This window comes from Lepus europaeus, chromosome 18 (assembly GCF_033115175.1).
Source record: "Lepus europaeus isolate LE1 chromosome 18, mLepTim1.pri, whole genome shotgun sequence".
Taxonomy (NCBI): domain Eukaryota; kingdom Metazoa; phylum Chordata; class Mammalia; order Lagomorpha; family Leporidae; genus Lepus; species Lepus europaeus.
The window spans coordinates 49,884,380-49,911,192 of record NC_084844.1 but is presented as its reverse complement, the minus strand read 5'-3'; the positions used below and the strand labels follow the sequence as shown (position 1 = coordinate 49,911,192).

The 26,813-nt window shown below is 61.7% G+C and overlaps 1 protein-coding gene across 1 annotated transcript in view; it reads left to right on the top strand.

Annotated features, from left to right (window-relative positions):
• Positions 1-1,402: 1,402 nt before the first annotated feature.
• WSCD1 (WSC domain containing 1) overlaps positions 1,403-26,813 on the top strand; it is a 37,442-nt gene continuing 12,031 nt past the window's right edge. The window contains exons 1-5 of the mRNA XM_062216486.1: positions 1,403-1,482; positions 10,014-10,720; positions 15,847-15,961; positions 17,478-17,662; positions 20,049-20,170. Of these exons, the coding sequence (XP_062072470.1) occupies positions 10,291-10,720; positions 15,847-15,961; positions 17,478-17,662; positions 20,049-20,170 (852 nt within the window). The 5' untranslated portion in view covers positions 1,403-1,482; positions 10,014-10,290. The remainder of the gene's footprint in view (positions 1,483-10,013; positions 10,721-15,846; positions 15,962-17,477; positions 17,663-20,048; positions 20,171-26,813) is intronic.

Sequence of the window (26,813 nt, the reverse complement as noted above, 5' to 3'; positions counted from 1 at the left end):
TGAGGGCTCCCACCCTCTCCCCGCGGCGAATCCTCTCCCTGCGCCCTGCACCTGTTGAAAGCCGGCTCCTCCCAGCCGGCCAAGCAGCTCTGCCCCTAGCGGGAGTCGCGGGCATGAAACTCCTGCAGGAAGATCGGTGAGAGCCACTGGCACCTGCTCTGGACGCCTCCTCCGTCCTCGGCCTCCCGGGGCATCGCAGCAGCCGGCCTTGGGTGAGGAGCAGGCCGCCCACAGGTGCACCTGGCCGCGCGGGGTGGATGCTGTGATCTGGGAGCTACTCAGCGGGGGATGGAGGGTGGGATCCTTAGGGTTGGATCCAGCTTTATTGAAAGAGGGAGGTTGTGTATAGGCTTAGCATTTCTTCACCGGTGTGTGTGTGTGTGCGTGTGTGTGTGTGTGTGTGTGTGTGTGAGAGAGAGAGAGAGCGAGCGAGAGAGAGAGAGAGAGCGCCTTGAGCTAGTGGCCAGCATGTCACAAGAGTGTGACTGTTACCGGACCGTGGCATGTGCGTGGCTGATGCCCGCGACCGTGTTGGTGGCAGGCAGTGGAAGGAGCTGGTGCCAGAGCCCGGAGTGTGTAGCGAGACGGCGCGGGGCACTGGTTTGTCGGGCTGCGATTCTGTGCGGGACGGTCTCGTGGTGTGCGTGCGTCTGTGCAAAGCCGTGGCTGGCAGTGTTGCGGCCCCGCACGGGACGGAGAGCCAGTGCGCCTGTGGCGCTGTGCGTTTGCACCGGAGCGCTACAAGCTGTGCAGCCGTGCGTGCGCGCGCCTGTCCCAGGGTCCCAGTTTGTTTGAGAGCGAGGCCCAGGGGGCGAGTGTGCGTGGTCGGGGTGAGTGGACCCGTGGGTGAGGCAGTGGCCCAGGGTGCGGCTGCCTCTGTGCGCGCGCGCCCTCTCCCCGGCCCCGCACCCGGGGGCACTGTGGCGGTATCCCAGGCGCGGGTGTGTGTCTGCGGGTCCTTAGGGGCTGCATGGCTCCAGTGCAAGGCTGTGGTGGCGCGTGTGTGCGTGCGCGTGTGGGTGTGGGTGTGCGCACCAGGGTGGGCGCCACGTCTGCGCTCGGCAGCGGCGCAGCGGCGCGCCCCGCGCCGGTGTCTCGCGCGCCCGGCCAGCTGGGGGCCCCCGCCCGCGTGGCCGCGACCCCTCCCGCGAGCGGCGGGCGTGCGCGCCGGCGCCACTAGGACCCGGCGGCGGCCGGCCGCGGCGCCCGGGCCGCGCGAGTGAGCATGTGCAGAGCGGGGCGCCCGTTCGCCCGCCCGCCTGCCCGACCGCCCGCCCGGCCGCCGGCTCCCAGCCCGCCCGCTCCAACGCCGCGCCTCTGCCCGGACGCCCGCAGCCCCGCTAGCCGGGCGGCGGCGCCCTGTGCCCGGCGCGTCCGTCCGCTCGCCGCAGGCGCCGGGCAGTGCGGGGCTGCGGGCTCGGCGCCCCGGGTGGCGGGCGCGTGGCCGCCGATGCAGGCGCCTCAGCCGGCAGTGATCTCGGGGTGAGTCCTGTCTCCCGGGGGCCCCAGCCGGGACGCCGCGCGGGTCGCGAGCGGTATCTCCCCCGCGCCCCACCCCCAGTCACGGGCAGACAAGTTTGGGAAGACGCAGCGGGGAGCGCGGCGGGGCTGCACCTGCTCCGGCTTCGGGGCGGGCTCGCGGGGGGCGCCTCCCAGCCTCTGGAGCCGCTAGGCTGGGGAAGGGGAGTAGGAGCCCGAGCCGGGCTGTGTGTGTAGGGGCGGGTGGGGGGTCGCTCGGCCACAGTCGGGGGCGGGGGTGCACGCAGGGCAGCTGCCCACGCTGCGTCCCCCTCCGGGAGCCCTTCGAGCCCGTCCGGCCCCCCGGGGCGGGGGCGGGGGCGAGAGTCGGGGCGCACTGGCTCCCCCGGCGTTAGCCCCCTGCGTGCGGCCGCCGAGCCAGGCTTCCGGCCCGCGGACGGCGCTCTCCAGTCTCCCGGGGAACTTGAGCCGAGGCAGGGGGCGAAAGCCAAACGTTCTGTGTGTTGTCCGGAAAATTACCCGGAGTGGAGCCTCTCCTTGCCGGGGTGGACGGAGCTGCCAGCTGCGTTTCTCTCTGACGCTCAGAAGCGTCCCCGGCTGGGGCCCCTGCCTCGGGGTGGCCTCCCAGGGGCGGTGCTCCGCTTCCCCCGCCGCCGCCGCGTCCTGCCTCCCGGTGGGTCTCTGCCCTGGTGCCGACTCCCGGTGGGCGCGGCGGGAGCCCTAGGCTGCGCCTGCTCACCGTGGGGGCTCCGGCTGCTCTCAAGCCGGACAGACTCCCGGGGTTGGGGGGGGGGGCTGTCCTGGTGGCCTGTACTTTTCAAAACGTCCCAGACGTCATCCCTGGGGTAGCTGGGGCCGCGCTTGCGGGCTCCTGGAGGCGCTGGGGTTGGCCTGTGATGAGACCCCCTTGGCTGGGATCAGGAGTGGGGTCAGCTTCTAGGTTCTCGCGCACAGGTAGCACGGGCGGATGGGGAGGGAGAGACTTGGCCAGGAGGTCAGCCCCCCCGTCCTGGGCCGTGGGTGGCGGCCCCTGCTTGTGGACTGCGGGTGCCGGAGCTTTCCTTGGGATCCCGAGAGCTTTTCCGTGGGTGAGGGGTGAGGGTGCTTTCTCTCCAGCGTGCTCTGCGCCTCTGCATGGACTTAGCATGGCCGTCAGAAGTCCCTCGGAGAAAGTGCCTCTGAGGGCTTCCAAAGGAAAAGCAGCACATGCCCGGGGCACAGGGGATGGCGGGAGCTTGGTGAGAGGCCCCGCTACTGTCCTGAGCCCGGGACAGCTTCATCCTCCCCCCCCACCCCAGAGGAGGCTGGGGCCCTCCCCTGCGCCTGGCCCTCAGGGCTTCAGCAGGACCGTCTCCTCGGGTCTCCTGGGAGAATGTCTTCCTTGGGGGTGAGGCGGGTCCCTCCTTTCACGGTGGCGGTCAGCACCTCTGGGTGGAAGTGCAGAGGAGCCTGCATTAGGAGGAGGTCGGCCTCGCGACCCTGCTGCCTGCCTGCCTGCCTTCCTCGCCAGGCCGCAGCCGCCCCTCGGGGCCACCAGCAGGTCTGCAGCCTGGCCAGGTCAGCCGGAGCGCCGGGGGCCGAGCGGCAGAGCCGATTCCTGGTGGAGTGAACGGAGCAGGCGGCTCAGTGCCTCTGAACCCAGATCAGCCTGCAGGCCTGGAGGCAGCCGTATCCCGCAGGAACTCGGGCAGGGCTATGTCTCTTGGTTGGCTCTCCTGGCGTGGCTTCCCACCCTGCTCGGACCCCACTCGGTCTCCGAGAGATGAGCTTCCCACCTCTCCCCCGGGGGCCACAAGGACTCCGGGCAGCTCAGTGAGGTGTGAGTGACCATCCCACGCCCCAGCGGGGGCGGAGCAGGTCCCCAGCAGCTGGAGCCGGGCTGGGCTGGAGTGGCCCTTCTGGCCAGTGTTGCTGCCTCGCATCGCTCCACACCCTGTGTGGCCACCGTGTGGACCTTTGGTCTGAATGAGTGTCGGACCTGTGCCGCTGAGGGGGGGACATGTGTGGCGGGGAGGGACCGGTCCCTGTGCACTGCGTGCCCCGTGGAGGTGCACAGTGGGTGCAGGAATGGGCTGGGTGCACTTCCCCTCCAGGTAGCCCCTCCCCCCCACTTGTTGACTTGCTTCCCCTGGAGCTGAGACCGGCCTTGGGGTGTGAGCCCGCTCCAGGGGTTCTGCCTTGGCCCCAGGACAGGATCATAGCGGGTGTGTTGGGCCAGCTCCCTGAGTCCCAGTCCCAGGGGCAGGCACTGACCAGAGAAGGACCAGGCTAACTCTGCTTGGGGCCTTCACGCTCTTGCCTAGCTTTATCCGACCCACCCCGTCGCCTTTGAACACCTGTTCACCTGCCAGACTCTGAGCGAGACCCAGACCCCCCTCAGGGGTTCCCCACCAAGGGAAGGAAGCACCCAGACAAACCAACAAGATGGGGTTCCATAAGAACGGTGGCCCAGAAGAGGCTGGCCGTGGCTGCTTGTTCCAAGAGCGGGGTGGGCTCCACACCGGCCGACCAGAGTCATGCCCCGTCTCAGTGCACGGGGCCGAGCAGGCCGAGGCGTGCACCTGTGCGCTTGGCAGCAGAACACTTGGCTTGGGTCCGGCAGTGGCTGTTTGTCGCTGCTGCCGCCGGCGGGCCTTCGCAGAGCCTCAAGTGCTGCATCTGTGCAGTGGGCACGATGACGAGCTTGACGTCCCGAGGTCTGGGGGGGATCACACATTCGCTTGCTCACCTACTCATTCATTGAGCACACCTGGTGGACCTGAAAGTGCCTTGCAATCTCCTGGGTGGGTTGTGACGGTTTGTTCTCATGTGAATCCTGGGGTCCCGAAAGGGCGTCTCTCCCATTGCACCAAACTGAGTTTAGACCTTACTCACTTGCTTTTTACCCTTTTAGCCACATTTTTTTTTTTTTAATTTTGGACCCTTTTTGCTGAAGTTAAAAGATTCAGAAGGCAGCGATCCCGCCCCAGACCGGGCCCAGGTGTTTTGTGTCGCGTTCCACGCTCCCTTTCACAGTCTGCAAGACTCAGGTGTGGCCTGTGCATCAGGGTGTGGCCAGGGGCTCTCATCTCCTGCACCTGCCCTGTGCCCCACCCAGAGGGAGGCCGAGGCTCAGGCTGTGTTGGCTGGGAGGAGGCAGGAGGATGGCTCAGAAGGCATGGTCCACAGCAGCGTCTGTTCTCGGTGCCCCCCGGGGCGGGGGTCAGGGAGGCTTCTCGGAGGAGGTGGCAGGGGAGCTGCGCAGGAAGCAGCTCAGAGCCACGAGAGGGGAGCTGCGATCCCTGGCTGGTGGAAGGGCGCAGGGGAGGGGGGCGCTGCGGTTGGGGCTCAGCGTTGTGCAAAGAGCATTTAGAGACAGGGGCTGGGGACTAGGCCAGGAAGGGCCCCCTGGTGCCACGCTAAGCGGCTGGGCTCAGCTGGGCGAGCCCTGGGGAGTCCCTGCAGGCCCCAGCTCTGTCAGTTCTTCGCATGGGAAAGAGCACGAGGCGCTGGAAGGGGCCAGCCTGCTGGAGTGGGCTGGGGTCCCGGTGACGGGTGCTGAGCCTGGGTGCAGGCAGGAGGGGGAGGGCTGAGGAAGGACGGGGCAGGGGACATCCAGGCGCCCTGAGCACAGCTGTGGGCTCCCCAGGCGTGTCTGCGATGAGGCCCCCAAGTAGGGGCTCCGGGCCGCGGGGCCTGGAGCCCCAGGGGTGTCACAGCCTTTGCTGCGGTGGTGTGTCTGAAGTCACCCTCCCCCGGACTGCCACCGCCTGTCCCCTCTAGCCAGGGCATGGAGGGAGCTGGAGAAGTCATGTGAGCGCATCCCAGTAGCTGCTGGTCAGACCCTGTCGTCAGCCCCAGGGACTGCCTCTTGTCCTCTCCTCTGCCCACTGGCATCGCCTGCTATCTGCACCCCCAGCCTTCCCGGGGGAGGTGCCACCTGCCCTCCTCCCCCTCCTGACACTTGGTCTCTGCACCCCCAGCCTTCCTGGGGGAGATGCCACCTGCCCCCTCCCCCCCTCCTGACACTTGCTCTCTGCACCCCCAGCCTTCCTGGGGGAGATGCCACCTGCCCCCTCCCCCCCTCCTGACACTTGCTCTCTGCACCCCCAGCCTTCCTGGGGGAGATGCCACCTGCCCCCTCCCCCCCTCCTGACACTTGGCAACTGCTGCCTGCCTGGATCCCGGGTAGCATCACAGAAACTAAAGCTCAGGTTTTCTCAGTCCTACCTGCTCTACCCTCCTGCTTCCTGCCTGAGATTCCAGGAGCCCCTGCTCTGCTCCAGAATGACCCCAGTGGGGGAGGAGGATGGCAGTGGTGGGTGCACGCCTGTGTCCAGCCCGGCACCCTCTCCCAACAAGGCAGAGGTGGGAAGCTGGTCAGTCTCCCGTGAAGCACTGTGCAGGGTTCCGAGATGAGGGGTGCCACCGGGTACCACGTCTTAGGGGGCAAATAATTGTGACTTGCAAAGGAGGGGAGGGACCCCGCGGCCAGAGCCTTCCGCACATGGCAGTGTCTGGAAGGCTTGGCTCAGGAGACACTGTGTGTTAGCATCGTCGTCTCCAGGAGCTTTGGCCTGGCAGGATTTCAAAAGGCGCTGACGGAGGCATACTCGACTCCTTTCAAGAATAAATCTTGCCTTGTGCAAAGCCGGAGCTGGTGTGGGAAGAGAGGCAGGAAGTGGAGTGGCACGGGGTGGGCTCTGGGAACAGGTGTCCTGGGTCTGAGTGCCGGCCCTGGCTTGCCTGACCTTGGACGGTGAGCTGCACCTGCTCAGTTCTGGCGGCCTCAGCCGGGCTTCTGCCTGGGAGGGTCGCGTGGAGTTGGTGAGGTGGTGCTGGTGAAGGCATTTCCCATCTTGCCTGTTCATTAAAGCTGCACGGGCCGTGTAGACGCTGACACTGAGACAGCGAGCGGCTGCCAGCAGCCGCCTTAGCATAGCGATTGACTTCAGGCAAGAGTAGGCTGCCGGGCTCACTCCGAGGAGTGGGGGGCCAGGGGAGGTGGAGGGGGCCCTGGGGACTTTTTCACCCGTGGCACAGCTGTTGCAGGCCCGTCCTGCAGCCTCTCCGTGTTGGCCTCTCTTGCAGGGTTACCCAGTGCAGAACGCAGCCTGTGGGTAACAGAAGTGCCCCATTCACTTTCCATTCCCATCCCATCCCAATGCTGACTTGCTTCCATTGAAACAGATGAGGGCCCGAGCCCCAGCCCTGTGTCGAGGTCTACCCAGCCTGGTTTGGCTGTGCTGCACAGCCTGCCGGCTTTGGGGTGCAGTAGTACAGCTGCTGGCCTCCCGGGCCTGGTACAGACCGGCAGCGGCCTGATGCTTGCCAGCTGTGGCCACCTCCGCTGTCTACCTTATTCTACCTTACCTTGTGGCTTGGCTGCGAGCCTGCACACAGCTGCTCCAAGTGTCCGGGCCTACCCGCAAGCCTCTCCTGGGTTCAGTCACTTGGCAGGCAGACACTGACGGTCACTGCCCGGCCGGCCCTGTGCATCAGGTGGGATCCGAGCCCTGGAGGGGCTGTCAGCCCCGGACAGAGGGAGCCAGTGAAGAGCGGGGCCCACGGGCAGGGAGGATGGTGGCCGTGAGGTGCGGGGCGACTCCAGGGCAGGGGGACAGACGCTCGGGCCGTGCAGCGCCCAGTGAGTGTCCTGGCTGGCAGTCAGCTGTGCGATTTGGAAAGTTTGCAGTGACACAGCTTGCTTGGCAGGGGAAGTGGCTGCTTCTGTGTGGACTCCCAGATCTCGGAAGTGCTTCCCACCCCGGGAAGAGGACTGTGGGGCGAGTTTAGAATCCTCACTGAGGAGCCCCATCCGGCTGCTATCAGTACTCAAAGTGAACACCACACCCGCTCGTCAAAATTCTGAGCCGCGAGCCGTTGCCCACTTTCCAGTAGGTTCTCGTGGCAGGTGCTGCCGCTCCTGGACTTCTGTCGGATTTCTCACTGTTGGGATCCCAACCGTAGAACTTGAACCCTTCTGTGGACAGACCTGGAGGCCCTTCTTCCTAGAGTGACCACCTGGGGGCAGGGAGCACCTGCAGGGAGGTCCTCTCACTAACTCCCACAGGTCTGCAAGGCCCGGCTTGGTTACACTGCAGCCTTTGCCGGCCGGAGGGCCTGCACCCGGCCACACTGCGCCCAGCTCTGCAAGAGTGGAATTTGAGATCTTGCTGCCTTGCGGGAGCAGACTTCTGATGTTTCCTGTCCGTGTCGTCTTGGTCATTTTCAAAATGATATCCAGAAGCCCAGAGCCCTGGGCATCCCGGCCAGGCCAGTCCTCAGGCTGGGGCCTGGAGTGATGAGAATGGCTCTGGTATGGCCCCCAGCCTGGAGTCCATCACAGTCCCCCTGGGTGATTGATGGGGAGGTGGACAGTTCTAGTTGTCCCAGGATCACGGGGCCACCAGAGGCGGTGGAGACACCGAGGGAGTCTGTGCCAGTGGGTGATGGTGATGGTAGTCAGGGAGGGCTTCCCAGGGAGGTGATGTCTGAGCTGAGCCTTAGAGGATATGCAGAGATTTTCCAGATGAAGAAGGGGAAGGCTTGGGAGCGACCTGTGCAAAGGCACTGAGGCAGATGTGCTGTGGTTACGGGTGGCTCTGCTGGACTGTGAGGTAGGGGTGTGTGTGTGTGTGTGTGTGTGAGAGAGAGAGAGAGAGAGAGAGAGAGAGAGAGAGAGAGAGAGACTGACTGACTCAAGGGAAGAGTGTGGCAGAAGACGAGGCCAGACAGGCCAGATCATGAAGGGGACCTTGGATGTCATGCTAAGGAGCTTGGAGCTGATCCCTAAAGCCGCCAGAGCTACTGAAAGGGGTTTTATGCAGAGAGCACCGTGATGAGGTTCGGAGCGTTGGAGGCTCACCCTGGCAGCCTGTGGAAGACGGATTGGAGGGGCCGGGGCTGGAGGCAGAGGGATCAGGCAGGATTTCGTGGGATTTTCTCTGTGGTTGTACAAATCGGATGAGGCTAGCTGGGGTGGGCCTGGCACACACACACACACACGCTCGCACATGCGTGCACACACACACACACACCCCAGCTTAGATAATAACAGCTCCGAGGCCCATGGGAATGCACTTCCTGCCTTGGGGGCTAATTCCACTGTCCTTCCTGGTGTCCGGCCAGCCTGGCCACCCCCACCCCCCTCGCCCCTCTGTGGGCCAGCCCTGTGCCCATGGCCCTGCCCTCCCCAAAGGCCCGGAACCTGGGGGCCCTCAGCCTGCGGTCAGGAAGGGCCGGGCTAGGTCTGGGCCCCTTCGGGCCTTCAGCCTCAGCTGGGGGTGGGAGCCTGGAACGCCAGCCCCAGGAGCCCAAACATTGTCTTTCCTGTCACACCGGCCATCTGTCCCTGTGTACAGAGCGGCCATTGAGCGGCCGCGCGGGCCTGGCGGGGGTCCCGGCCCCGTTTGTTACGGGGCAGTGGCTTAGTCACGCTTCTGCGAGCCTTTCTTCTGGGACAAGCCTGCCCTTGTGCTGGGGGCCGCCTGGCACAGCAGCCCGGCCCGCGGCAGCTGCAGGCCCCCGCGCCAAACCCAACAGTGCACTTCAGAGACGCCGCCGGTGGGAACCACAGCCCGCCGTCCTGGGGTGGAGGCGCCCGCAGGGGCTGCTTGGGGACCCTTCTGCCCTCTCCTGCACCTCTCGCTAGGGAAGGGGTAGGGGCACAGAGACTTAGCCCACTCCCTCCTCCGGGTCTCCTTCTGTGTGAGAACCGGCCATCAGCCTCTGCAGAAGCGCCTTCCAGAACACAGCTCGTGGCCCCAGGGCATCCTGGGAGTCTGCTGGTTGTACCCATATGGGACACCTGGTGCACTTAGCTGTGGCGATGTCTCACGCTGAGAGCACAGGCTCGGGCCAGTGTTGTGGCACAGCGGGTTAGGTGGCTGCCTGCAACACTCTCATTCCCTATGGGCATCGGTTCAAATCCCAGCTATTCCACTTTCTATCCAGCTCCCTACTAATGCTCCTGGGAGAGCAGCAGAAGATGGCCCAAGTACTTGGGTCCCTGCCACTCATGTGGGAGACTGGATGGAGTTTCAGGCTCCTGGCTTCGGGCTGGCCCAGCCAGTACACTCATTTGTGTAGCGAACCAGCAGATGGAAGCTCTCTCCTCCCCGCCCCTCCCCCCCGTCTGTCCTCTCTCTTTGTAACTCTGTGACTTTGGAGAAATGGCTTCCCTCCTCATCTGTCAAATGGGCGTGATGATAAAAGCTCCCGCCCCGGATGCGCGTGGCTGATGAGTAAGACATGTGCCCAGCACTGCTAAGCACGGTGCATGGCAGCTGCTGTCCAGGGCTGTTGCTGTCACCCCTGGGCCTCCGCTGTCACTCAGGGAGCAGGGACTGTGGTCCCCCTTCACAGATGGAATGCTGGCACCCAGTGGGGTTCAGCCACTTGCCCTGTGTCACGGAGCTGGGATTTGAACCTAGCAACGTGGCTGCTCCTTTGATAGATCTAGCCCTGTGGGAGTTGGGGGGGTCCTGCTCCGGGGTGGGGTGCTAGAGCAGACTTTCCCGTTGTGTCTAAGTTTCTCTTTCTCCACATTTCAGAGTTCCGAGCCAGATGAGGGCGGCTAGAACTTGAGGATGGGGGTGTTGGTAACACCAGGACAGAAGCAGCTGCAGGGCCCAGCGCCACCTGGGGAGAAGTGACGGCACCATTGGAACACCTGCTGGCCCCGGGGCCGACCAGCGAGCCAGGGTGGCACGGGTTGGTCCCAGGAGCCAGCATGGAAGGATGATGTCTCCAGAGGCCCCGGCCTCCGTCCTGCCCGGGCACTAGGAGCCGTCCCCGGGGCTCCGGCCGGGAGCCCTGCCGCCCGGGGGCATGGCCAAACCTCTCTTCCGCTTCCAGAAGTTTCTCCGCAGAACGCAGTTCCTGCTCTTCTTCCTCACGGCCGCCTACTTGATGACCGGCAGCCTGCTGCTGCTGCAGCGGGCCCGAGTGGCCCTCGCCCCCGGCCCCCGGGCCCCCGGCCCCCTCCAGGCCTTGCCCGTGGCCGCCGTGGCCCTGGGTGTGGGCCTGCTGGACAGCAGAGCCCTGCACGCCCCCCGTGTCAACCCCGAACTGCTGCTCGACGTGGACGTGCTGCGGCGCCCCCTGGCCCGGCCTCCGCCTGGGTTCCGCTGGCCGCAGAGGAGCCGCAGCCCAGAACTGCGCCAGCTGCGGCGCCGCTGGTTCCACCGCTTCCTGAGTGACCCCCAGGGGCCACCTGCCGCGGGCCCCGAGGACCCCAGGCCCGCCGCCCGCAGCCAAGGTGGGTGCAGCCGCGTTCTCACAGCCCCTTTCTCCGGCCCCTTGACAGGCGGGCACTGCGGGCCCGTGGCCGCCCGACTCTTCCCTCCTCTGCCCTGCAGGAGGCAGGGGCGCAGGGCACAGCTCACTCACAGCTGCCGGGGCCTGTGAGCTTGTCACCCAGAGCCCTGCCACTGTCACGTGACCAGCCGCTCTGCCAGCTGCCAGCAGGGTGGCCGGAGCACAGAGCACCAAGTGGCAGGGTTTAGGAGCTGAGAGCGAAGCTTTATTGGAGGGTGCTGAGAGGGTCCCGGGGGAGAGGCTGGCTCAGCTAGCCTGGCCGAGGGGCTGTAGGACTCCTCAGCAGGGCTCGTGGGCAGGAAGAGAGGGGTGAGACGCTCCGGGCACACAGGTGTAATTCGGTAGACGCCCCAGCACGCCAGTGCAGCTTGTTCAGACTAAAGTGTAAGTGACTTCTAGAAGTCAGCCTGGAGGTCTTGAGGGAAGGCCGCGGAAAGAGCGTGCTGAGTTCTTGGTGTTGCCACTTCCCGGCTCTGTGAGCTCAGGCAAATCCCACGCTTCCTGGGAGTCTCCCTGTGCGCCCCCTGGAGAGCTTGCTCTGCTACTGCAGCCGGGAAGACACAGCCCAGCCCGACTGGGGTACGGCAGATCCACCTGCAGAGGGCTTGTGGACTGTGTAGACAGAAGTGACTTTGCCGGTGACCGGCAGAGGGGAGGGCTCAGGGGGAGCCAGCCCTGGCCTGGGTTTGGAGTGGTCTGTGTCCAAGAGAGCAAATGAGCGCCCCTTGACTTTGAAGTTCCTCCGGAAGAGTTCAGGAGACATGCGAGGGATTGTGGGTAGACGTGAAGCGCCCCGAGGTTCACCTGTTACCCGGCTGTCTGGGCTACCAGTTGTTAAAGCGCTGACTCATTTCCACATCAGTTAAAGTGCTGACTCACTTCCACACCGGTTGATCAAGCGGTGACTCACTTCCATGCCAGTTGTTAAAGTGCTGACTCACCGCCACACCTGTGACACATAGTTATTGCCCTCTTGTAGGGTACTATCTCTACTCTGGCTGCCCCCTCCACTGACCCCCAGACTCCCCTGTTACCCAGTAAGGAAAGGGTTAACTGCAGGGCCAGCCTGGGGCACGGGGTGGCAGATCTGGTTGTGAACTGTTTGGAAGATGGCCCAGGATTTAAGGTGGGCTTTGCTTATCCCCCCCGCAGAAAAGTGAGTCTGGGGGTCGAGGGGCCGTGTGGTCATGGCTGGAGCTCTCCTGCTCCGTGGGAAGTGGCCGTGGTCCTGCCCCTGCTGCAGCCGCCGCCGCCAGGGTCTCTTCCCAGCCCGGGCCAGTTGCCAGCCCCCGCGGAAGCTGCAGGTGGCCCCGTCCATCACGGGGTGTTTCGTTATACTTTGGACAGCATCCATAATGGGATAAAGCATCAGTACTAGGGGAAGAACTGTGTAACTTCTCCGTGGCCAGTTTGTTTTTTATCGACAGTAATTTCCGAAGACGTCCCACTCCCTCCTGAGCCGGCGTTAATAGCCTGGCGGCCTGTCTGTTCTGATGTGCAAATGAACTGATGTGGACAAAGACAGACACCTCCATGCCTCGCCTGCCCCTCTCTGTCCCTCGGAAGTTCTCGGGCTTACTGGCCTCTGGCATGGAGTTAGAAAAGCCGTGCTTTGTGCTTCCAGATAAAAGGAGAGACCTTCTTCTCCTCCACAGCCAGGGGTCCAGGGGCCGCCGTGTGCCTCCTGCTGCCCCCAGGCCCTGGCCCTCCACGCTGCAGGCTGGGCAGCCAGGCCTATGCCGGGGAGCCTGAGGCTGACCGCCTGAAGCCCTTCTCCTCTCTTCTCATTAACGTGTTAATTATTCAGCCCTGGGTTCACCACTTGGGATGGGGCGCTGATGGCCGTGACTTTGCGGTGTCTGCCGTGTGGCACGCGCTGTTCTGGATAGATGGGCGTCTGCCGTAATTTAATCTTCCAGCAACCTTCTGGTGTAAGTGATGCTATCACCATTTGATTTATTTATTGTTTAGGGTTGATTTATTTATTTGAAAGGCGAAGTGACAGAGGCAGACGGAGATTTCCATTTGCTGATTCATCCCCCCAAATGGCTACAGTGGCTGGGGCTGGGCCAGACGGAAGCCAGGAGCTCCATCCAGGTGTCCCCATGGGGACAGGGGCCCGGATACTTGGGCATCCTCCAGTGCCTTCCCAGGCTCATCAGCACGAAGCTGGTTCAGAAGCAGAGCAGCTGGAACTAGATCCACTACTCCAGGATGGGGTACCGGCAGCACAAGTAGTGCCTTAACCTGCCTCACCATGGCCAGCCCCCTGCTGGCACTGTCTTAATGATGAAGAATTTGAGTTTCAAGGAAGTAAAAGAATTAAACATGTTTCTTTATTAATAATGAGCTGAGCACTCGTTAGCCCAAGCCTTGTGTTAAATTTTGAGTCTAACTGCACTTCGCATTAGTTAGGAAATTGTCGCGACCATTCTGTGAAATCGGCACCATAGACCCATTTTACACATGGCAAAGCTGAGGCTCAGAGAGGGGAAGCCGTACACCTCCGGCCACACAGATCGTGGTGGAACCAGCATTTGGACCTAGGTCAGCTTGTGCTCCAGGGCTGTTGCCATCCAGTCTCCGGAAGCGAGTTTGCACAGCTCAGGCTGGAAGGTCTTGCGTGCAGCTCCGTCGCAGCCTTGCTGTGAACTGCCCGTTTACAGAGATAACACGTTTAACGGTCCCGGAGCTTGTGTTTTGCATATGTTCCATCGCCAGTAGCAGCAGAATTGCTTCTTTGCTGAGCCGGTTGTTTCTCCAGCTCTGCTTTTCTTAGTGGGCAGGCAGAAGGGGAGAGCCCGTGCCGGCCGCCCGGGGTGAAGGCTGTCTGTGCGGTCCTCAGAGCTGCAGCAGGTGCTGGTGCACGGCACGTGGGGAGTGGTCACACAGGCTGCGGGGCTGCCAGGCCTCCCGGGAGCCAGGCCTTGGGCAGCCGTAGAAGACGGTGGCTATGGCATCCTTTCTTAGCCCCGGCGCCCTCCGCCCTGAGCTCCTGGCATGGCAGGAAGTACAGCCTCCTGTCTGCCCAGTCCTTTTCCTCTGCTTCGTCGCCCTTCAGCTGAGGGCCCTGGGAACCACGCCCTCCTGGCATTGGGCCGTCCACTCCCAGCCTGCATCCGGGGGCCGTGTGGGGGTGGCTTTTAGGAGCATTGTGTTTAACAGACAGGGCACACAAACATGAAAGGGTTTTATTTACATTAACAGCAAAGGTTCGTGACAATGGTTTGGCTGATGGTGAGTTGTTCAGGCCCAATGTAGAGGAACGCAGAGCAAGGTGGGGACCCAGGGAGCTGGCAGGGTCAGCGCCGGGGCCTCCAGCCTTCAGGGACAGGTGGAAAGGTGCATGTGGATGTGAGGGAGGACCAGGGACAAGCCCAGAAGAAGGAGAAATGAGCTGGGGGTGGGGCACTGATCCATTTGACAGTTGGGGAAACCGAGGCACAGCATGAGCAGAGTGAGAGCAGGGATGATGTGTGGTCCTCACGCAGAAAAGCCACACCCCACTTGGGACCTTAGAAGCAAGTGGCCGGCAGGCTCGCTCCTGGGAATCACCCAGCCCGTGCCCCCTCCGTGGCCCCAGAACCAAGTTCTCAGCCGTGAGGACTTCCCTCCTCCTCCCAGAGATGGCTTCATTCCTGGGGAAGCCGTCGGGCGCCCACAGCTGGCGTTTCGGAGGCATCCTCGGGGAGGAGTGTGGCGTTTGTCATGGGCCCCGGTTGTGCGGCTCTTGTGGGTGTGCGCTCAGAGCTTGCAGGGTGTGTGTGCAAACACACGTGTGTGTGGGCTCATGTGCGGCAGCTTCTCCACGCATCTCTGCGAGGTGTCTCCCACCGTCGCTGGGGACCCGGCCGGGGTGTGACAGTGCGGCGGTGCCGCCGCTGCTCTGTGGGGCTGTCCCCCAGTGTCCCCTTCCAGGGCCATGCCTGAGGTGACCAGAGAGGGCCCCGCAGTCGCTGGGTCCAGTTGATGCCCACGCACGGCCCTCGACATGCTAGCCCGCACGTCGAGCGCACTCCAGCAATGAGGGCCTGCTCCCTGCTGGACACAGAGGATTCCCTTTTTAAAAGCGTTTTGAATTTATTTGTATTTGTATGAAAGGCAGAGTGATAGAGAGGGACAGGACAGACAGAGATTCCCCCATCCACTGGCTCTCTCCCTAAATGCTTTCAGCAGCAGGGGCTGGGCCAGGCTGGAGCCAGGAGCCAGGAGCTCCATCCGGGTCCCTCATGGCAGAGGCAGGGATGCAAGTACCTGGCCCAGCGAGAGCATCAGCAGCAAGCTGATTCGGGCAGAGCTGGGGCGGGAACCCTGGCTCTGATATGGGACGCAGGGGTCCCAAGTGGCATCTTGGCCCCTGCACCAAACACCTGCCATGGCTTTCTTCCCCGGAAATAGCTCTCCCCGCCCGAAAGAGCTTCCTTCTGTCGGCGGACATCACGCCTTCCCCCACCAGTGTCCTCCCTGCGGCTCCCAGGGTGGGCAGGCAGGCTCCTCGTCCCGGACACGTCACGTGGAGGAAAGTCAGGCTGACGCCAGGTTCCTGCTGGGCTGTCCACATGGACAGTGGGCCAGCCGCTACAAAAGGGGGCGGGAGGGAGCTGTCATTCATAAAGCCATGACCCGCTGGCACCCAGTGGTGTCTGTGTGGGTGCCATGTGTTCCCCAGGGCTTCAAGCGTGGCGTCCTGACGAGGAGACGACAGCTGCCCCATGCTGATTCTGTCAGCCCCCATTGTACACCTTCATTACAATACCACAGCATACCCCGCAGACACGTACGACCAGCGCATGTTAATAAAATGTAGTGAATGTTTAGGGAGATGGACATCACCAACCTCCCTGATGTGATTACTGTGAACGTGTATCAGATGCTCACACTCAACCCCCAAACACGTGCAAGTGTAATAAAGAGTGTGCAACAAAAGGTAGAAGGTCCCCGCAGCGAGGAAGGGGCCAGGCCCCGAGCCCCTGAGTCCCCACGGCTCCTCCCAAGGGTGGGAGCGTGATCAGGACCCCTCCTGCCGTGTGCTGGGCCTCTGACCTCCATGCCGCTTCGTCCCAGCAGGCGTCTACATTGGGTGCTTCCGCGATGCCGGCCAGGAGAGAACGCTGAAGGGGGTGGTGTTCTATGACCTGAGGAAGATGACCGTCGCCCACTGCCAGGATGCGTGTGCTGAGCGGTGAGTGCCGGGGCCCCACCAGGTTGGCTCTGCTGGCACAGCGCTCGGGGGACAGTCCCCGAACAAGGTGACCCTTTGGCTGCCAGTGGCTGATTGCCATGGTGCAGTCACACCTCGATCCATCAGATCCCAGCGTCCGCAGGAAAGGATGTTGTGGGCGAGTGGTGCCAGGCGCTGGGAGCTCCGTCTGGGTCTCCCAGGTGGGTGCAGGGGCCCAAGCACTCGGGCCATCCTCTACTGCTTTCCCAGGCACATTAGCAGGAAGCAGGGGTCAGAAGCGGAGCAGAAGGAAACCAAACTGGCGCTCTGATGTGGGATGCTGGCAACGTAGGCAGAGGTTAAGCTGCTGAGCCACACCACCAACCCAGGAAAAGTATTTCTGTCTTGTGTTTATGACAAGATCTGCCTATTCGGATACTGCCGGCTCGCCCAGTAGTTCTGGGACACTTCTCCCTTAACAGGGGCCGGTCCCTGTTGTCCCCACTAGGATGCACTCTGTGTGTGCGTGCATGAGTGTTTTTGCACTTGCCTGGGTGTGCGCACCTACCTGTGCGTGCTAGAAGCAGGTGAAACAGAGTCAGCACAGGGCGTTTGTCATTTGTTTCCAGCCCTGTAGCTTTCTTCCTGTTCGCTACGTCATATAAATCCTCAGTGGCCACTGTCTGGTAGTGAGGCCATTTTACAGGTGGAAAAAAGGGGGCTGGAGACAGAAAGGACGGGGTCTCTACCTGTGCGCACTGCACAGTCTAGCTCAAGCCAGAGCCAAGGGTGATACAGGCTCGTTTGGGTCTGACAGTTCAGGAAGCTAGGCCTTGGAGCATCTCACAGTGAGTCGGAGGCCAGATGGGATCTAGAAGCATCTCCATGGATTTTCTGTCCGGGCTTGTGCCACCCAGGCACCCTGCAAAGGGAGTTTGAAAACAGGGGCCATTTTGTGCAGTTTGGCCCTGCGCGGTCTGTCTCCAGGCATTTCCTACGGCCTCGCACCTGACGGTGGAGAAGTGGGCTGTGCCGTAGCGCCGGTCCGTAAGCCGGGGCACAGCTCAGGCTGCCTCTCGGAGGGTACACTGTCCCCTGGGGATTGTTGTGTGCCTGCTGCCATTCATCACATGCCCCGCCCTCGGTCTGATGCAGCCTGTCCCCACCTGTAGCCCTTGCCGTCACACCCACGAGTGGATTAGGAAGTTGGAGGCCAAGCCCGTGGGGAACACCAAACACCTAAACCTGTATCTAAACCCTCGCACCATGCATTGGCTCCTTCCCTGCCCCCCCAACCCCGTGAGACCCAGGTTCCCAGCCTGTGACCTGTATCTTTTCATAACCTGGAACCCTGGATGTCACCTTAGGGGGCAGAGCCCGGGGGTGACAAGAGGACCAGTGAACTCTGTCACGTGACCCTCACATGTGAGCCCCAAGGCCTCCCACCTGCTGACGCCCCCTCGCCCGGAGCCAACCTCAGCTTCAGGTTCAACCCCTACTCCAGCTCCTGACCCAGCCAGGGCCTGTGTCCCCGCAGATCCTACATCTATGCCGGCCTGGAGGCCGGAGCCGAGTGCTACTGTGGGAACCGGCTCCCAGCGACACGCGTCGGGCTGGACGAGTGCAACCAGGAGTGCAAAGGGGAGAAGGGCACGGCGTGCGGGGCCGTGGGCCGGCTCTCCGTGTACCGGGTGGAAGACCTGCAGCCGGGCTCCCGGAAGCGTGAGTGTGCCCGCCTCTCCCCAGCTCTGCTCGTCCCATGGGCCCCCACTGCCCCCTGCAGCTGCTCACCCAAACTGCGGGGCGGGGGGCAGAACCTGTGCCCTGCCTTCCCCGTCGTCTTCCCCAGAGAGGCTCCTGGCAAGGGGGGTGGTGGTTAGGGTCCCTCAAAGACGATTGCTGAGTTTGTGACCGAGGCCCACTTCTCCCTGTCCCTCACAGCAGAGAAACCGATGAGGAGGCCTGAGGCCTGATATGCCTTAGATGTACTGTGCGTCTTCGGGCAGCTCAGTGGCCCTCTCTGGGTTCCTGTAGTGAACTGCAGCGGCAGACCTAGATGGCCAGAATGAGGTGGATCAGAGAATCTGAAAAGTTCCAGCTAGGAATGCTGGATGAAATTGAGCATTTTAAATGCATAGCTTAATTAGCGGGAAAGAAAAGCAATCCATGTGTCCAGACACAGAGAGAAGTAGGAACCACAGAGGTGAGAGAGAGGGACAGCGCCGTGCAGCTCTGGGTCCAAGCATGGGCCTTGCTGGGCTTGGTGGCCTCAGGGGTGGCTTTCACGGCTGAGCAGGGTGGGGAGGGAGGCCTGAGACGTGCCATGCTGTGGGGCTTGGGCTTCAAGCCCCTGTGTATGGTAGAATTCGAATGTCACTGAAATGCACCTGGTGAAAGTGTAGAGACAGCGGCTTTGCTTCTGTCACCCACTGGTTAAGGGACAGATGTGCAGTCCCTCAGGGCAGCCCCAGCTCTTGAGCCGGCTGGACCTGCTGTCACGGCCGACGTGGAAAATGGCAGCTGCTCGCTGTGGCAGGCTCGGAGCCCCGTGTGGTTGATGGCGGCTTCCGCTCCCTCCCCAGGGGCTGAGCAAGAGGCGACCAGGTGGCCACTGTCGTCAGTTGCAGCTTCGAGCTGCCAGGGTGCTCTCCCAGGGAGCTGGGGCCGGAGCTTGGCCCTGAGCAAGCCCAGACCTCTGCCCCTCAGGGATGCCCTTCTGCCCTTGGTGGCCCTGTGCTGTTGTCCGGGGAGCAGACAGAGGGTGTAGGAGAGACCGCCGTAGGTGGCCTCCTGGTGCCATCAGTGAGGTCCAGGGGCAGCTCCTGCAGCCTCACCAACTGCCCCTCCCCCGTTACAGTTTCTGCAGGATCCTGGCCTGTGGGGAGCACAGCGTGGCCCCCAGGCAGCCTCCCCTAGGAGCTCCATTCTGCAGCCAGGGACTCGCTGGCACGCTGGTCCCTCCAGCCTCCCCAGGTCCTGTGTGTCCTGCTGACTTTCCTCTCCCACATCCTGCCCTAGTGGGTGGCCGAGGACCAGGGCCCGGTCCACCTAGGGGTTTCTGAGTCCTGGGAAGGAGTTTTGTGGGCCAGTGCTAACCGTCACCCTCGGCCCCACCAGAGGAGAGCCCATGGGTGCCTCAGCCCCATGACGGGAGAGCCCGTGGGTGCCTTGGTCTTACCAGGGGAGAGCCTATGGGTGCCTTGGCCCCACCAGGAGAGAGCGTGGGTGCCTCGGCCCCACCAGGAGAGAGCTGTGGGTGCCTCGGCCCCACCAGGGGAGAGCCGTGGGTGCCCGGTGCTCCTCCTGGTATGGAGGTGGGAAACAGGCGCTGGCGTTCTGACTCTGAGGCAGGCCAGAGTGGCAGAGGTGGTCCCGGTGGAGCCTGGGCTGCTTCCCTGCACCACCTCTGTGCCTGGCTGGGGTCGACCCTGGTGGGCTTCCAGATGCAGGGTCTGTGCTGCTTGGAACAGTGTCACGTAGCTCTGACTGGCGAACACCCAGGGGTGCAGAGAGAGCCAGGGAGGTGCCGAGCCCCGGGAAACCTGCTGTCAAGAACAAACATGGGATGAGAACCATGATGCTGCCAGAGAAGCTTGGTGAGGTCAGCAAGTATGGGGGGAGGGGGCAGAGCCGGAACATTCCAGAAGGTTCCTTTTAGCACCAGGGACGCCAACAGAAGGTCTGGAGGGCAGCTTGGTAAGGGGCTTCCCCGGGAGCCATCTTGAGGAGTCGTCCCAGGGTTCACGATCAGGGAGGGAAACCCCGCTAGAAGCACAGTGGCGGCAGTGGCATCAGGGCCTCGGCGAGAGGGAATGTGGCAGGATTTCAGACGTCCAAGTCGACTTTGCCCATGGTGCTCTTGGAGGACAAAGAAGGGTCCAGAGAGTCAGCCTGCAGGTCGCCTGCTGTGGCATCCTGACATAGTCAGCCACGCGGGCCCCTGTCAGCGTCCCTGGCCACCCAGGGGCTCGGCTTAGCCCCAGCACCCCATCTAGGCCAGCTCACTTGCGGACTCGAAGTCCGCCCCTCCTGCTCGGGTGTGCCCCTCTCTCCGGGGTCTCTCCTGTGCCAGCGCCGTCCTCACCCGCACCCGTTTCCTTCCCCGCAGGGCGGACTGCCACCTACCGCGGGTGCTTCCGAGTGCCGGACAACGTCACCCACGCCTTCCCCGACTCCCTGCTGCAGACCAACATGACCCTGGAGACGTGCTCCGGATTTTGTTCTCAGAAAGTAAGACCTGTCGGAATTTCACAAGCCTTTCCCGGAACATCCGGAGGCGTGCGTGTGTGGTGGGGGTCTCCGTGCTGGCCTGCAGGTTGTGCACTGTGGCAGCCCAGGGCGGGGGAGCTGAGGAGGGGCTGGTGATGTGAGGTTAGAGGTGCAGTTCTCAGCCAGGGTGTGCCTTTGCCGTGCAAGCTCTTGGCCTGAGTGTCGGACGTTGAATAGACTTGGTTCGGAAGCAAGAAGGTCCTGGCTCGGGCCTGGGGCAGAGCTGGCGGGCTCCGGTTGTCTGCAGTGACGGTGTGGGGCCGTGACTTGGACCCTGGGGACCATGGTCAATGCACCTGCTCCTTCAGCTCAGCCTGGGCTGAGGAGCGGCATGTGACGCCGTGTGTGGGTTGCGCCAGGCCCCAGACACCCCCGTCCCTGCATCGTGTGCTAGCTCTGTGATGGGAACCCAACACTGGCCAGGGGCAGACCAGCCAGGTGTGGGAGAGACCCCACAGGGTGTGTCCAGAAAGCTTGGCCAGAGCCTCGGGCTGGAGTGCAGGCATCTGTAGGTGGCAGGGAGAGGTTGTGGTTCTAGAAGTGGCCGTGGGGGCTGTAGGCTGATGTTCAGTCGTCTTGAGTGTGGCCGTGGCCCCGTGGCAGTGTAGCAGAATCAGGCTACACGGAGGCGTGCCTTGCCCACCACCACCAAGGATACAGATGGTCTATAGATGCTGGCATTCGTGGGTTGTGCTGTTCCCAGCGTGTTAGGTGTGTCAGCTCCTCTGTTCCTTACCACATAGGACCAGGGTTATCTCTCTCTACTTGGGAGGTCAGGAAACTGAGGCCCGGATTCACACAGGCCGTCCGTGCTGGAGCTGGGATTTCAACCCCACCAGCTCCAGCACCTGCTGGTGATGTGAGGGGGGCACAGGTGGGTGCCAGTGAAGCAGGTGTGAGTGGATCCCAGGGAGCCCCACGGCTGCCGCGCCCCCCGCCTGCCCTCCTCCTGCTCCCACCTCCCACGGCTCTCCCCAGACACTTCCCCCCGGGGGGGTGGGGACAAAGGAGCCTTTTCCTCTTGTCCCAGCATATCCTCCGATGTGTGTCTCCCACGTCACCAGAGCTTCCGAGGCCACTGCCGAGGACGTCTTGGGCGTCAGGGCTCATGGGACACAACGCGGGGACTTGACTGATTCAGACACCTGGCCTGCCCCTCTGGTCCTCGTGGGAGCGGCGCTGTAGGCAGAGGCGGCAGAGACACCCCCTGGGCTGCTGGCTCCTGTTCATGCTGCCCCCTCGGGGCTTCCGTGGACCTGCAGTTCCCTCTCCCCTCCAGATCAGAGGAGCATGAGCTGGAGGCGGGCCTCCCCCAGCCAGCAGCCTTGGGGGAGTCCTGGCATGTCCCGGGCACCGGGCCAGGGGCCTTCTCGTGGGTCGGTCTTCCCAGCGGCTATGCCAGGGGAGAAGTGCGGCGGCCAGCAGCGGCTCCAGAAGCAGTGCTGATCTGGAGAGGTGCGCGTGTTCGCGAGCAGGTGCAGAGGGAGCGCTGACACCACAGCCTGCACTCCTGTGCGCTGCGGCCGCTCCAGGTGACGGCGCCGGGGGAGACAAGAACACACAAGAGGACTGGGAGTGCGCAGCCGCCATGCCCGTGTGCTCGGGGGAGAGGGGGCTCAGGTTACTTTCATTCTATTAATTTAATTTTATTTAAATAAAGAGAGGGAGAGAGGAGACACTGGGTGTCCTCCCTACACTGGTTCATTCCCCCGCATGCAGCCAGGGCTGGGCCAGGCTGAGGCTGGGAGCCCAGAACTGTGTCTGTGTCTCCCAGCGCTTGGAACCATCACCCGCTGCCTCCCAGGGTGCGTACGTGCAGGAAGCTGCATCAGAAGCCGAGGAGCCAGGCCTGGAAGCAGGCACTCCCAGTCTGGCATGTGGGCCTCCCAAGGGGTGAAAATGCCTGCCCCTCAGATTAGTTTGAAGGGAGTCAAATGCTCACGTGGAGCACAAGAAATACATAGCCCAGGGCTTGGGGGGAAGCCCGCCTCTCACTCCCGTGACCCTCCCTCCCGGCTGCCACTGTCGGAGAGACTCAGGCCGTCCAAGCCCTTGCTCCTCGCCGGTTCCCCTCCCAGCCCTGCAGACAGGAGCGAGCGCACGCCTCCCACGCTGAACGCACTGTGAGCCGACAGAGCGCCGTGTCTTGGAGAGCGCTCCCTGTCAGAGCAGAGAGTGCCGCCCCCTCCTTTTCCCATTCCAAGGATGCCCCACGATTTATTTAACCAGTCCCCGACTGCTAAGCATTGAAGTTCTTTTCAGCCTTTTGCTTTTACAGACTATCCTTAGGTGGTTTTGTGTGAGCGAATCTGTTAGAAACGAAACCCAAAAGCAAAAACCACTCCCAGACGAAGCGGGGTGAGAGAGCCTGTGTCCTTCCCGCTCTAGTTAACTTGGCAGTATTGCCCTCGGCCAACGGCGTGCTAATTTTATACCCTTTCCACTGATGTTGCCTTGGGATGCTTTTGGGGGAGGGTGGGTCGTCAGCAGCATCTGGAACTGGTGCCCCGGGATATTTTGGGGGCGCCTCCCCTGGGGCTGCCTGTCAGGGCCCAGAGAGCTCTGCTTTGTGGTTATAGACAAGAAGGTAAAGGCTTCAAATTGCTGGGGCTGACGCTGGCAGGGAGGGCGTGGTGATAAAAAAGGGAATCGATCCAGGAGAGGCTGCAGGACCCGGATGTACCTGAGAGGACGTGGGGACTTAGAAGCAGGACCCAGCCCGGGGTGGGGGGTGTGGACTTGGCCAGCCAGGGAGGGTTGCTTGGGGAGGCGGCAGCCCTAAGGGCTGCCCCGAGATGCCTCAGTGAAGCGCCCATGGAGGTCAGCCTGTGAGCCGGCTGCAGAGTTAGGGACGCTAAGGCAGCAGGGCAAAGATGATGCCTGGGACGTGGCGCATCCAGGCCAAGCCATGATGCACCCCACAGAGCGAGCCCCTCTCCCTCTGCTGCCCTGGACGTCGGGGTAACTGGACTCAAGCCTTCTGCGCTGTTGGGCCCCTGCTCTCAGCTCCGCAGGTGCTGGGATCCCGAAGTCAGGCCCCAGGAGGCTTTGCTGTGGTGCAGGACACAGCCTCGGCCCCAGCCCCTACCTGCCATAGGCCGGTAGCACCACTTCTCGCCGCGGGGGGCAGTTCCAGTGCCAGACATTGCCACGGGTTCCCTGGGTGACAAGATCCACCAGGCCTGGTGGGGGTCTGGTGGGGGCTCACAGCCCTGGAGAGCCTGCTTGCCCGTGCTGGGCAGCCGTGCCCAGGCCTGGGTCTGAACCCTGGTGAACCACCGCCCTTTCTGACTTGTTGAAGAAGCGGTGGTGTAGCGGCTAAAGCTGCTGCCTGTGGCGCCGGCATCCCACATGGATGCCGCTTCCTGTCCTGGCTGCTCCACTCCATCCAGCTCCCTGCTGATGTGTCTGGGAAAGCAGCAAAATGGGAGACCCGGATGAAGCTCCTGGTCTCTGGCTTCGGATTGGCCCAGCCCCGGCCGTCGTGGCCATTTGGGGAGTGAACCAGGAGACCAGGAGATGGAAGATAATCTCTCTCTCTCTGCCTTTCCAATAAATAAGTAAATAAATAAACCTTTTAAAAAAATGAAGAAGCAAATGCTGCCTCTGGCATTGAAGTCAGCTGAGCCTGCCTCGGACCCAGGTGCTCGGAGGCCGAGGAGCGCCAGGCTCTGCCTCTGGGGAAAGGCCGCTGGCGGGGAGGCTGCAAAGGCTTCGCCACATCCAGGCTTGGCTGCAGAACAGGCCCCAGCGCCCTGAGATGTGAGAACAGGGTGGCGACAGTGACGCCACCGTGGCATCCAGCGGGCTGTGACATAGCTATGGAACCTGTGTTCCAAGACTATATGGTGGGAAACGCTCACGTTCAATGGGGCAGCGCTAAGCTGGGGGTGGCGTCTGGGCGCTTAACTGGGGCCGGCTATGGCAGCAGGGCGCAGAGCGGCAGCTGTGAGAGGTGGGCCGTGGGGGCGGGGAGAGAGGGGGCGCCCTCCTTGAGCATCGGTCCTGGGGCTTCTGAAACTGACCTCAGATCAAACTCTCTACCGTTTTCTGCAAGTGTGAAAATGGGTCTGGGGCGCTCCAGGAGTGCTGTTTGCGGGGTGGGGGTGGGGCTCAGCGTCTGACTGGTGTGAGTCTCTGCCAGCCAGAGGGGCTGGACTGGTGTCTGGGATTTTAAAGCCCAGTAGAAGGATCTTGTCCTGTTTTCCTCCCTCCTTTTGGAGATGGAAGCCTGCTGCCCTGTGTGGCCTTGGGCATCCCATCCTGTTGCCTGTGTGGTCGCGCAATGTAGAGAGGAGCTTGCATATTCGCGTTGCCACCAAGTCCCTTCTGGGGTACTTGGTTTGGAAGCCTGATCCTTGCCCGCGAGTAGCTAGCCCGTTTGTGGGGCCGGCATCCCGCAGCGCCATCTGCAAGTAGGTTGCTCACGTGGGGTGCCCCTCTGGCTGCTGTGCCTGTGCGCTGAGGTTGGCTCTGCCTGCAGCTGCTCGCAGCTCTGCTGATAAAGGAGCCGGGGAGGGAGGAGGAAGAGGAGCGCTGCATTTTCTCCTGGGCCTCTTTCAGCCTGTTTTGGGCGTCTGCATTCCGTGTGCAGAATACAGGTCCTTTTTATTTTTCTGGCCATTTCCTGGTGACGCCGGCCAGCACCCTGTGGAATGGAAATATTCCTGGGGGCCCTGCGTGTTCTCTGCTAGGGGAGCTGCCTAAATTCTTGTGACTGCTACACAGAGACCAGTGGTTTCCACAGGGCCCTGAATTTCCCATCTCTCCCGGGGGCGAGGTCTGTGAGAGCCTAGGTTTTATGAACTACAGCACTGATATGTAGAGGTTTCCCTTTGCCAACGTACCGTGCAGTCATTCTAATAGGTGATAGAGCACCATGTTGGGTTTCTTACGAAAGTCAGCGTGTGCCTGTCTGTAACTGGGCTGTGTGTGTGTGCACCTGCTTGTGTTGGAAGGTTACAGAGCTATAATGCACGCCTATTTTAGACTCGCTTAGAACTTTACCACAGCAGAGAAAACAAATGAGAGTGTTTACATTTGGGGCTTTGATGCTAGGTGTGTGTGTGTGGAATTCATGTCCATCCTGTAATTGTTCCTTCTCCCATGTACTGTCTTGTGAATGTTTCCTTTTGCTGCACTGTGCCTTTTGTGGCTGCAAAACATTCGGCCTCTGTCGATGGGCATTTAGGCCAGTTCCTCTTTTGTTTTGTTATAAACGGCACTGCTGTGAACATCCTTGGCCTGTATTATCAGATGTGAATTGTCGGAGCAAGGGATACATACAGCTTACATGTATACTTCTAAGACTTCCGGAACACTCTGAGACTGAGTCTCCTGGCCCCATTCTTAAGTCGCTAAAAGGAAAGCTTTAGATTCTGGGGTTTTGTCCCTGCTCTGCCCCTGTGATCCCAAGCCTAAGTTTTCTTATATGCTGAATGGATTAGCCGAGGTTAAACTGTCCCGCTAGATTGTGATGAGGCTTTGGTGACGCTGTGGTCTGCATTGTTGGTGACGCTGTGGTCCATATTTTTGGTGAATCTGTGGTCTGTGTTGTTGGTCACATTGTGGTCTATGTTGTTGGTGAATCTGTGGTCTACATTGTTGGCCACGTTGTGGTCTGCATTGTTAATGATGCTCTGGTCTGCATTGTTGGTGACACTGTGGTCTGCATTGTTGGTGATGTTGTGGTCTGCGTTGTTAGTGACTCTGGTCTGTGTTGTTGGTGACACTGTGGTCCGTGTTGTTGTTGATGCTGTGGTCTGCGTTGTTGGTGATGCTCAGGTCTGCGTTATTGGGACACTGTGGTCTGCGTTGTTGGTAACACTGTGGTCTACATTGTTGGTGACTCTGTGGTCCATATTGTTGGTAACACTGTGGTCTGCGTTGTTGGTGACCTTGTGGTCTGCATTGTTGGTGACGCTGTGGTCCATGTTGTTGGTGACTCTGTGATTTGCATTGTTGGTGATGTTGTGGTCTGTGTTGTTGGTGACACTAGTCTACGTTGTTGGTGGCACTGTGGTCTGTGTTATTGGTGACACTGTGGTCCATGTTGTTGGTGACTCTGTGGTCTGTGTTGGTGACGCTGTGATCTGCATTGTTGGTGAAACTGTGGTCCATGTTGTTGGTAACTCTGTTCTGCGTTGTTGGTGATGCTGTGGTCTGTGTTGTTGGTGACGCTGTGGTCTGCATTGTTGGTGACACTGTGGTCCATGTAGTTGGTGACTCTGTGGTCTGCGTTGTTGGTAACACTGTGGTCTGCGTTGTTGGTAACACTGTGGTCTGCGTTGTTGGTGACTCTGTGGTCCATGTAGTTGGTGACTCTGTGGTCTGCGTTGTTGGTGACTCTGGTCTGCGTTGTTGGTGATGCTGTGGTCCATATTGTTGGTGACTCTGTGGTCCATGTTGTTGGTGACATTGTGATCTATGTTGGTGACGCTGTGTTCTGCATTGTTGGTGACACTGTGGTCCATGTTGGTGACGCCGTGGTCCATGTTGGTGATGCCATGGTCTGCGTTGTTGGTGACACTGTGGTCTGTGTTATTGGTGACACTGTGGTCCATGTTGTTGGTGACTCTGTGGTCTGCGTTGTTGGTGACTCTGG